The 12,118-nt window shown below is 39.8% G+C and overlaps 1 protein-coding gene across 1 annotated transcript in view; it reads left to right on the forward strand.

The window, feature by feature from the left end:
* The window catches only part of KIF2A (kinesin family member 2A), a 2,798,933-nt gene that overhangs the window by 1,803,306 nt on the left and 983,509 nt on the right, over positions 1 to 12,118 (forward strand). The window contains exon 14 of the mRNA XM_044063819.1: positions 3,150 to 3,292. Coding sequence (XP_043919754.1) covers positions 3,150 to 3,292 — 143 coding nt within the window. The remainder of the gene's footprint in view (positions 1 to 3,149; positions 3,293 to 12,118) is intronic.

Below are 12,118 nucleotides of genomic sequence, written 5' to 3' on the forward strand. Positions count from 1 at the left end.
AATTGTGATGCTTCTACTGAACTAGTATATTTTTTGGTGTGCCTTGGGTATTTTGTTATTTTTATTACTAAATGTATATTCTTACTGTACTATTTACTAATATGTCTCTTTGTAATTGAATTATGTGAGGAGCTTTTCTCCCCGGGCCTCTACTGGAAATGGACATATATCCAGCTAGACTAGCCCGGTTAACAAATGTAAAATAAATAAAAGTAAAATAAACATGCCTTTCCTTTTTGCTTATGTGAAGAACACAGCATTCACTTGTGTTCATTTTGTAAATCTTTTACTCCTAAAACTCTGATAAGCGGGCATAATATCCTTCTGTTACATTTCAAAAAAAAAAAAAAAAAAAGGGTGATGGGCTTCAGCTGTGGAGTAATGCGACAGAGTTCTGGTTCCTCAAACATGCCCAACCCCCATCCCCTCCCCAAGAGGAGAAAAGGATCCAGGGTGCCTTTATTTTCCATTCTGGCTTTATCTTTGCATTGGCCTTCAGCAGACAACTCTGATATGACACTTTGGAGCCCTCAGACCATCCATCAACTTCTTTGGTCCTCTAACATTGCTCCTCATGAACCCTCCATGAGCCATGAGACAAGCATGTCCTCCAGGGCTGCTCATATGTCTGCTTCGGGCAGGGGAAAGTCATTTTTGTCAGGAATGGAGGAAGGTGGGTATGTTATTCTCTCACAAGCTCAGACTGAATAATCGGTTTCCCTGGAGCTGCCTGGTCTTCAGAACTCTCATTTTCAGTAGACATTCACTGGAAAAGGAAGCACAAACTGAATTATAATTCTGTTCTGTGTCCCTGTGAAGAAAGAACAGTTTGTCTTTAACGGAAAATCTGAGCCACAGGAAAACATATTTTCAGATTCTCCAGGTGAGGAGTTGTCTTTTTCTGACACTATTGGAAGAATGAAGGATTTATTCAAGTGATAACAAATACGTGTCTAGTCCCAGCCAAGGTAGTATGAATTGCTGGAGGCAGATTCTCCTCAACCATTGGCTATCCCCCCAGTGTTATCAGCCTTAGGGGATACTTTCAATGTTGCCAGTAGCTCTATGACAGCCTACAACTGCTAGGAAATCTGATAAATTATACGAAGTTGCATAATCCCACAAACTTCTCTTTAGGGATCCTAACGCAGATCCAACAGTTTTCACTTTTGAAATGAACTTTTGCAAGCATGTCATGGCATCTGATCCTAATTCTTCTGACAAAGATGCGAGAGCTTTTGATAGGTTTGGAAAGAAGGTGTATACTACCACCACCTTAGTCTTCCAAACAGTAAATTGGCAAGCTCACGTCAGAGTTTCCTTCGGTCTTCTTTTGACGATGTGAAAACATTGATTGCTGATCTTCCGACACAAAGGCACATTTGAGTTTTCATTCCTCAGTGTGTCAGGTTGCTAGCATAATCTTAAATGTTCACAGGGTACTGCCGATCCTAATTCCATGGTGGTAGCTCCTGAGTTTTGTTATGAGGAGATTTGCTTGGCTGCATACTCAGAATTTACCAGTGGATGTGAAAGCGGAGCTTTTGAATGCACCTCTAGGTAAAAACATGTTGTTTGGATCTTTCTGTGCTGAAAGCTACCGGTCAAGCTACCTGACATTTTTGATGAGTGGAAAGTACCCTGGAGTTTTGGAAGCTGGGTGGCTGTTACATCCTTTGCAGGATGTAACCCATATAGCTAAGGCTATTGCAGCAGTGATCATTCAAACATCTACTATTAAGATACGCTTTACTTGCACAGCTGTACTTTACAGTGGATTTAGATTTTAATTTCCATTTTCTCTAATTGCTTTTTTTGGAGTTCATTAGCATTAAACTTACTGTGTCCCTGCTCAAAAGAATTTTCTTAGTTACAACCGTCTGCTTCCCCAGCATTTCTCACAGAATGCACTGTAATGAGATCCTAAAATCTGCCAACTTGTTACACTCCAAAAATCATGTCCCTAGTTACTTCTCTTTCTCATGCTTCTTGGAGACTCAACTTTGTACTTGGAAAAACTTGCACTCTGTTATCGAACCATCTCATGAGGCTGATTTAAAGTTCTTATAGTGGAAGATAGTGTTACTCAGTGCTGTGACTTCTGCAAGAAGATTATCTTGAGTTGCAAGCCTTTATGGTGACACTTCCTGATCTAATATTTCATAAAGATAGGGTGTCTTTGAGAACAAACCCTTCATTTTATTCCAAAAGTGGTTTCAAAGTTTGCATTGAATCAGTTCATTCACTCATCTTTATTTCCAGAACCAAAAAATAATATAAGTATATTCTGCACACTCTAGGTGTCTACAAACAACTCTTATATTGACAGATCAAAGGAATTCAATAATTCTCATCAATTATTTGTTTTGAAGGTAAGAAAAAAGACAGTCTGTATCAAAACAGCCTATTTACAAATGATTATTTATTATTTATACCATTGCAAGCCACTTCTGTCAGGGCTACTGTTACTTCTGCTGATTTTTGGAAATGGGGTAGACTTTAGAAATATTCGTTAGACAGCAGTTTGGTCTTCTCGTCACACTTTTACCAGGAATAATGACTGTTTTTAGGGCCAGGGCAGAGTTTGCTAAAACATTTCTTTAGGGGCTCCGAGATTCTTATCCTTCCTTTCCTGATAAGCTTTGTATTTGGTCTATATCACTTAAGATACTGCAACAGAGATGTCATGATGATTACAGTACAGTTACCGTGACAGTAGATATTCAAATGAATCACTCTTGCAGTACAAATAGCCTCCCTTCTTCCCCAATGCTATTTTATGCAAGTGTCGGGATCCCTATTTTCCCCCCTCTTCTAGTACATATTTTCGTATCAGGGCATTAACCTCCCTTATCCTGAGACAAAAAAGCTGCTATGGTTTTGCACCCGTATGTCTGCTTTTGTACCAGCTTACCCTGGAGTTCTGTCATATGGGTGCATGGAAGGTGCTCGAAAGCTTTGGAAGCTAGACAGATGTCTGATCCTAGTGAGTGCAGGATAATATCCCATATAGCTTAGGCTATTGCAACAGTGATTTATTGCAACGTCAACATTTATGGTAAGTTTAGTTGCACAACTGTACTTTGCTGCGTATGAAGACTTAGTGGAAAGTAACAAACTTTGTTTTAATATTGCATTTTTGTTTTAAGGTATTTGACTTGTTGAATCGAAAAACAAAATTAAGGGTATTAGAAGATGGAAAGCAGCAGGTACAAGTTGTTGGTTTGTCAGAACGAGAGGTTAAATGTGTTGAAGATGTATTGAAGCTAATTGAAACAGGAAACAGCTGCAGGTATGTTGACCTAGCTAAGATGACCTTGCAACTTCAAGAAAAATGTGTTTGCTGTTTAACTCTTGCACCCTTTTTAAGCCACAGCTTTGAGGTGAATAGAGCTATTTCAACATCTGTTAAATGTGTATTTCCAAACTGTAAATGTATACATGTCTATAGTTTTATTGTTTCTACAGTTCTCTGTCTACTTAAAGGAGAGGCACATCCAAAGAGTAAAAAAACATTTCATCATATTTGGATGGTTCCAACATTTTAACACCACTCCAGGGCTATATATATATATATATATATATATATATATATATATATATATATGTATGTATGTGTGTGTGTGTGTATTTGTGTAATTCCACAGACTGCTCCCATAGAGTCCAATATCTTGATCCCGTATTGCAGTCATCTTAGTTGTAAACCTCCTGTCACTGCATTGACTATGTTTTCGATATATCCCGCTTTGTTTCAGTCAGTCAGATTTAATTACCATTTCTTACTGTTCAATTAGTGCTTAAAATACAAATGGGTATAAACTCACAGAACAATCTTTCTAATTGCCTTTAACTGCTTTTTATTTGCAAAGTGGCTAATATAGCTTCTTTTGTCATGCCTGAGTTGTAGTCCTTGAGCTTTTCTCACCTTCCCCAGACATTTCCTTTTCCTTGCTGTCAAAGTGCCAAAGGTAATTTGAGTTGTTTGCTGCTCTGATTGATAGCTCACAGTAGGTGACTAGCCTGATATACTTTTGCTTTCTACCTGCCTTGTCCTACTACTTTTATCTCTCTTTCTGTCCTCAAGTTTCATTCTATACTCGCTATCAGTTTATAATGCATTGTTTTGCATCTTTCAACCTTTTGGCTCAGAAATACTTGAGAAAGCCAGATCCCAAAATAATGGTGTGACAAAGGATCTAAAAATCAGGAACATTTGGTCTTATTATTAAATACCAGGCTTCACTGTAATTTACTTAAAAAAAAATGTTTTTTTTTTTTATCAACATTCATTTTCTAGACAGCTGTGAAACTAATGATGTCTAACATTGTTGGACTGTAATGCTCTGTAATCTACCTAAAAAAAAATGCATGAGGGGCAGGACAGAAGCATGATTAAAAAAATATCAGGGACATTTTGTTTTGGGCCATTTTTTGTCTGTACTCTCCCCCTGCATTTTTTTTGTCTGTACTCTCCTCCTGCATTTTGTATGTTGTGACTTGGAAGCTTTATCAAGCTGTTGGCAACTTTCTTAGACGTGTAAATTATTGTTAATGCATTAACTCTGACTTATTTTTCCCACAATGGCTGACTGAGTAGTAAGCTTGGCATCCAAGTGCTCCGGATTATGCAGAATGCTCCACATTTAACTATGAGCGAAGCCACTGTTCCGCATTGAACAGCTGTGGCTCCACTACATAGATTCTGATTGGCTTGTGTACCGCAATTACTGCCAATCGGCATAGTGGTGTGCAAACCAGTGAGTAGCTCTGCTGTCCTTCCACATTTTAGACAGTGTTGGTTGTGCTCCACAGTTTTTGATTGGCCGCATTTACAGCCAATCGCAAACACGATCTATGAGCCAATCAAGTAAAGCTTTTCAGGAAGACAGGAGCCAATGAGAGCTCCCCAATACAGGCCAATCATGTTCCGGAAAGCCTTTTCACGCCAAAATAATGGCTTGAAAAAGTCTTCCAGAAATCGGGAATTGTACTGTGAAAGCAACTTGTATGGAAGAAGACCGGGATTCGGGAAGAAGGAAGGAGCGAGCGGCTGTGGTTTGGGGGCGACTCGAGACTTGGAAGCCAGCCTGCCTGCCAGGAGAAGAGTCAGTGAGCTGATGGGCTTTGGTGGATCATCGGTCAGAAGGCTGAGGTTTTATTTGTTGCCTGCTGGAGCTGGACAATTGGGATCGTCAGTTTCATCTGTGTTGTGGATTTGTGCTACTGCTGTGCTGTCTGTGGACTCTGTTTTTGGATTGCATTGAGGTGAGCTGCTGGTTCTGTTTACATAGGCAGAGGTAAGTGTTTTATTTGTAATGTTATCTCTGCTTGAGAACTGGTATGCTAGCACAGATCCTGATATTGTAGCAACTTTCTAAGTTTATAAGAGCCATTTTTAAAGTGTGGTTATGCTGCTTGTCCCCCTAGTACATCTCTAAATGTAATTGCCATTTTTTAGAGAAACTGTATGCCACGTCAGGTCCTATTATTCTAGCAACTTTCTAAGTTTAGAAGAGCAATATTTAAAGTGTCTCTTCGTTTGTGTTGCTTGTCCCCCAGTACGTCTCTGAATGTAATTGCCGATGTTTTGCTGAAACTGTATGCCAAGAGTTTATAAGAGCATTATTTCTAAGTTTATCAGAGCAATGTTTAGTGTCTCTGTTTTTGTGCTGCTTGTCCCCCCTAGTATGTTGGGCAGGTCTTTGTCCAGACTTCTTGCAGTAAGAGGTTGAGAGGTATGTCAGGACGGATGTCAAAAGTGAGTTATTTATAATAATGAGATGATTTAAAGTTTCCGGTTTTGTTTTCTGGTAGAACTTTAGAGTGAAAAACTTGATTTTGCATTCTTTGGTCATAACTGTTCCAAGGCATGGTGTCTTAAATGGCACATTCTTGTAAAAGTGCAGAGGGCCCTGGTTTTAAGTACCCTTTTTAGGCACCTTTGCCAGGCCCAGAACTGGCTGTAGGACAGGGGTAGAACACATCTAAAGTGGTGAATGGAAAATGCAAGTAGTATTGGTGTGTGTGTGTGTGTGTGTGTGTGTGTGTGTGTGTGTGTGTGTGTGTGTGTGTGTCAAGTGCATTTGTTAAACTGGATGTGTTTATCCTTGGCATGGATTTTGAGATATAATCAAGGGTGCTTTGAGAGTACTGAATGTCATGAGTCACTCTTCCCTTCTGCAACACTGGTTAGGTAGGCAAGCGAGCACCAGAGGGAGTGTCTTTCTTGAAGCAAGGAAGTGAATAATCTGATCATGCAGGCCTTCATAGCAAACAAAAGGAGCAGAGATGATCAAGAGAAGATGGTGCAAAGTCAGGAAGCTTCCAGTGATATGGGTAGGTTATGGCCCTATTGTGTCATCTTTGCTTTTGAGGAGATTTTCTAATTTTTTGCCTCATCTTTGCTTTTGAGGAGATTTTCTAATTTTTTTTTCTGCACTATAGCCCCATTTGTTTGTCATTGTTTAACACCACTGTTTTACAAACCTGCTAGGTACAGACTTCCCAGATTACAATGAGGACAGGGATGTTGATACAGATAGCACCCCAAAGAAGAGAAGATGCACAATTTTTCAGCCAAGTTGGGCAGGTGCCTTTGACTGGCATTCTATGCGTAGGGCGGAGTGAAATACGCCTTTTGCAAGACTTGTAACACGGATTTCACAATCCATCACAGGGGCCGACATGGTCTTCAACGACATGCCAACAGTGAGAAACACAGGCAGAATTGCAAGCATGAAGCTAGAAGATCTGTGGCGGATTTCTTTGGACCTCAGAGTTTTTAGCAAGTACAAAGGTGATTGAGGCAGAGGTTGGTTTTGTCTCTCTCCTTGCTAAACACAATTTATCATTTGCAGCAGCAGAACACATCCTGAAATTTATGAAGAAGTGTGGAGAGGATCAAGATGTTCTCCGGAAAATGACATGTGGAGCAACAAAGGCAGCATGCAAGGGATGTTCTGGGGCCTCATTACCAGAATGATGCTGCAGCAGCCTGCCAGAAATCACCATTCTGTGTGTATATGGACCAAAGCACAGACATGGGAGATGACAAACTGTTGGTGATCCTTGTTGGTTACCTTGATGAAAAGGCTAGCAAAAATGTGATGAGGTTCCTTCATATGCCAGAATGTGTGTCAGGAACTGGACAAGCGATGTTTGATGCTTTAATGTCCACTCTGACAAAATGTAACATTCCAGTTTCCAACATTGTGGGCTTTTCTTCAGACAATATTGCCTCAATGACTGGAAAACACAATTCTGTGGTGTCTCGTTTAAAGGAGGTGAAGCCCACAATTATAAACATGGGGGGTGTCTGCCACTTGGTGGATCTCTGCAGTAAGGCTGCTGTAAAAGTACTACATTCACCAGTTGAAGAACTTGTATCAGATGTGTACTGCCATTTCAGTTCCAGTGCACAAAGACAACAAAACTTGCAAGAATTTGCTTTGTTCACAGATACTGACCCCCTCAAGATCATTAGACATGCACCTACTCTGGATGGCTCAGTCTTGGTAAGGTAATTAACAGAACCTTGGACATGTGGCCAGCTCCAAATTCAGATTTTCTGTCTGCAGAGTCAAGCTGTGCTAAAATTGACTTAATTTTTAAAAAACCTACAGAGTCATGAAGTGCATATGAGTTTTCTGTTTAAGTATCCACTGGAACCCTTATTGGAGTTGAGCATCCAGCTTCAGAGCGAGAAAGTCAGCTACTGACACTGCATGCCACTGTGCATAAACTCCTGCAGCAGTATGCTGGCAGACTCCTAAGAGCTGCATTTGCTGTCAGACTAATCAAACACAGTGATGTGTCAGTATTGACTGACAGTAGCTGTGTTCTACTAAATAGTGAACTCCATAATGGCTATGAAGTCAAGTAGTACATGAACAGCCATGAGGAGGATATTGCCGGCACAGTCATTAAGTTTAAGTTTTATAAAAAAGTTACAGCTTTTTATGCTGCAGTCCTGCAGAAAATGCTGAAAATGTTTCCCACGCAGGATCACTTACTGAAAGATGCTGCATTACTTATTAATCCAGCCAAAAAATTGGACATTTCTTCGGAACTTGTCAGGGATGTTGGCTTCTGTCTAGGTGTGTGTGAAAAATGATGTTGAGGATGAACAATTAATAGATGAGTTTACCCAATATCATATCGAGGACACTGGGAATCTGACCGGCCCAGTAGATGGGCCCCACTCGTGTGTCAAAGTACTGGACACACCTTCTGAGGGACCTTTGCACTGAAGGGAAACTGGCACTCTTTAAGGAGCCGATGATGAGTCTGCTTTGCTTGCCACACTCAAATGCACAAGCTGAGAGCATTTAGCATGGTGCGGAAAGTGAAAACTGAACTGCATCAGTCTCCGAATGTAAAAACATTGAACTCTTTGTTGGCAGTTAAAATAAATGAAGAACTGGACTGATGTGATGTTAAGCTGCCGAAACATGTTTTAGAGGCTGCCAAGAAAGCCACAGCAGCATACAATAAATCTACATCTCACATATGACAGGATGCTATTTAACTTAGTCTAACTAAAATCATCTGTGTGACTTGTAATGTCTGTTTAGAAAATGTAGTAAATGTGATTTTTATTTTTGTAAAGTGCGGTTTCATTTACTTATGGTGTGGTTAGGGTATTGTAGAGTATAAAAATAAAGGTTTTGTATCTGAGAAGTGTCTTACTGAATTTTATAGATGTTCTATCATGCTCCATGGCAGTGGCACATTTTGCGCAGTGCAGAAATGGGATGTTCTACATTTTGACCATTTGTCACACATTGTTAGGGTCTGTGTTCCACATTGGCCTCTTAAGAGGTTGAGACTTGTGGTTGTAAGCTAATTAAGTATTCAGGGCCCCTTTCACTGTTTTGTTTGATTCCAGTCTTCATTTTTTTAATTTCTGTTTACATCCTGTACATTCCTATCTACAAGTCCACCCCCATGAGTATTTATTCGTTTTATCAAAATATGCTTGTTCTGCTCCCCTCCCTTGTTAATTCAAGCAGAAAACTATAATGCCACAATTGTTAGTAACCACTTCTGCATAGTTGTGAATTTTTTTAGCACAATAAACCACAACATTTGCATTATCAAATGCAGGCGGTATATTGGTGAGTCCTGTGAGTATGTGTCTGTGTGTTTTAACCACACCACTGCTGATTTTACCTCACACAGGCAATTTATGTACAGCATACTGGTTTTCTGTCTGCCTCACTGCCATCTGTGACTGTCTGTATGAACTTGCATCTGACTTTTGATGTGTAGATTGTAGGTTCAAGTCCAGTTTTGTGGTTACATATGTGGCCTAATGGAAAAGGCATCTGAGTGGATCAGAATATAGTTCAACTCACATTTGTAACCTCACACTGTGTAGCACCAGTAATTTCTAACAAATCACTTCATTCCAGGAATGCTTCATATGCAACATAAAGTAAGTAAAGTATGATCACGTCATTGCAGACAGAAGAAGAATAGATCTGCATTTTCACCTTTCCTGTCCACTGCAAGGTCTTAAGTATGGTTGTAACCCCCCATTCTTATCTCACTTTTTTGCATATTTAGTTACTCTTCATTAGCCATGTGGTCGTAATGAGTTGCTCTTCATTATCCATGTGGTCGTAATGATCCATGTGCACATTCATGAGAAACAATTGTGTGAATATACTGTGTGTGCATGTATTATAATATTTTGGACACTTACATGTGTACAACTTAATCAAAAAACTACACACTGGGTGTAATTGCCAAAACCAACCCAGGTATTGCCACCTTTCAGAAAAAAAATTATCTTTGTTAATACCTGGAGCATTACTAATGTGCATAAATTGAATGCTAAAAAGTGTAGTAGTTTCTTTTAGAAAACAATTACACACAGTATAAAAAACATTCCTGTACTCAACAAAAATGTAGTAGTATACCTGGGCACTTGGATTGGTAGCTGCTTCTCCTTTCATCAGCATGTGGTAACTGCAGTTAGGAAGTCCTTATATGTAGCACAAGTAATAGCCAAAGGTATTTCATCTTTTTACAGCAATATCATTCTTCCAGTCTGTTCAGAGGTGAGCAGACCCATTACAGAGTATTTCACTCAGCATATCAGTAAACTTGAAAAGACTCAGAAGTTGCTAACAAAAAAGATCTGTAATCTTAAGAATTGTGGGTACCAGGAGAAGCTGAATCACTGTCTGTGTACCCTGTTTTTTATAGACTGCTAAGGGGCAAAATCTGTACCTCGGTTACCACATAATTAGAGATGTGGTAGTGCCTATAACAAGCAGCACATCTAATTAGAACTAGAGACCTGAACTGTTAGCAGATAAACAGAATATGATAGAGAAGTGGCCTCACCTAGCTCTACCTCCTTCTCTGGAATACAGTTCCACTGCAGGTTAAGCAGTGCAGTTAAAATTTTCATTCACACTAAACCTGGATAATTGGATGGGTTGTCTCAAATTTTACCGTGGACTTAACTGGACTCTCCCTCCTTAAGAAAGTAGGTAAAACTTGAAGGTGGGTATTAGCAATGTGTACATGGTCATTACACTAAAATAGCCCTTTAATATCTATGAATCCTGTTTGTTGCACTGGACAGTCACCAGACACTATGTTGAAAACCACCATTAAGCCGATAAAACTGTAGTTTTAAAACACTAAGTCTGCTAAATCCATTTATTGGATAGCAGTGGGAATGGGCCGATCAGATGCAAGTACAGATCTCCAGCAGCTTAACTAATTCACTGTACTGCTACACTGGCACACAAGCAGCAGTTTTTAATGCTGCTGATGTGAAAATTTTCAATTTTTACAAAACAGCCTTTCGGTAAAATAAGTGGTACTTTGTGTATAGGACAGATTACATACAGACAGCATGAAAATGTGAAGTAGAGATCTTAAGTCAGTCTTGGTCCTAATCAGAAGCTTGACTATTCACCTGAAAAACAACTTGGGACTGTGTGTTTTACTAGGCATGAGGGTACAGTCCGTCCGTCCATCCATCCATCCTTCCTCAAACCCTTTTCTGACCTGCAACATGTGCTGTGTTATACAAATACAAGGTGTCCCAATAGCAATCAGTTTACAGTATTTCCAAATAGCTGTAACAGCACATAATGGAGCATGGAAATGATAATTGGGGTGTGATTGCACAACAGAAGAATTTGCATACTTTAACATATTAACAAAGGATTAGTAGATGGTCAGTAATTGGCCACACAGCATAGTTAGGAAGGAATACAAGTAAGCAATCAGTTTTACTGTTCTCTGATTTCAGTAGTATCACTCAGTATGTTCACTTGCAAAAGTACTGTACAAAAAGTACCCAGGATTACCTGTAGTGTTTTATTAGAAAGTACTGCACCGTGTCATGTTTGTGTCCTATCGATCCAGAGCATGATTTATGGTAAGTGCTGCTACTTCCCTTTCCATTTAAACATTGCTTCCTTGGTACTTTGTTGTATACTCAAATTCTCCAGCTCAATTCCAGTTCTTTGTGTGGGTGGAACACAAACACAGGTGTTGCCTGGACGATGGGCTTATGATACATTTTGAAACAATGAACTGTGTCCTTTTGCAAACAGGGGCAGCATTCACAAGCTATGAAGAGAGAGGTGTGGGCAACCTTTAGAAAAGCATTTAGGATTAGCATGCGTCTCCTGCATGGCTGCTATATATTGGAGTCCCCTAAGAATGACACTAATAGCTAAGCCAATGAGCAATCATTTGTCTTTCGTCTGGCTTGTGACATCATTCTTGGCAAGTAGTAGGATACTGTTCAGGACTAAACTCATACACATGAGAAGCATTACAAGTTGTAGTTCCTGTGGTACAGAGTTTGATTCCTTCAGCCCATGTTTTTGCACTGTCTCCTCTTGAGAGAGTTGTTTAACTGGACATTGCTCCCTGGATACCCATAAAAAGTTAGTGTGTGTCCAGTGGGCCTACCTGGTTAACAAATAATATTATATTCCGAAAGCTCCACAGTGTCTCTCTTCATATGATTGAAGAAGGTGTGTCTCGAGTCATTTGCTGTTCGATGTCATGTGTGCAAAGACCAGGTCATGTGTATACTTACAGTGACTCAACCATATGGCCCCAGCAACAAAGCAGATCCTGG

The sequence above is a fragment of the Protopterus annectens genome, chromosome 2.part2 (genome assembly GCF_019279795.1).
Source record: "Protopterus annectens isolate FY-2018-M chromosome 2.part2, PAN1.0, whole genome shotgun sequence".
Taxonomy (NCBI): domain Eukaryota; kingdom Metazoa; phylum Chordata; order Ceratodontiformes; family Protopteridae; genus Protopterus; species Protopterus annectens.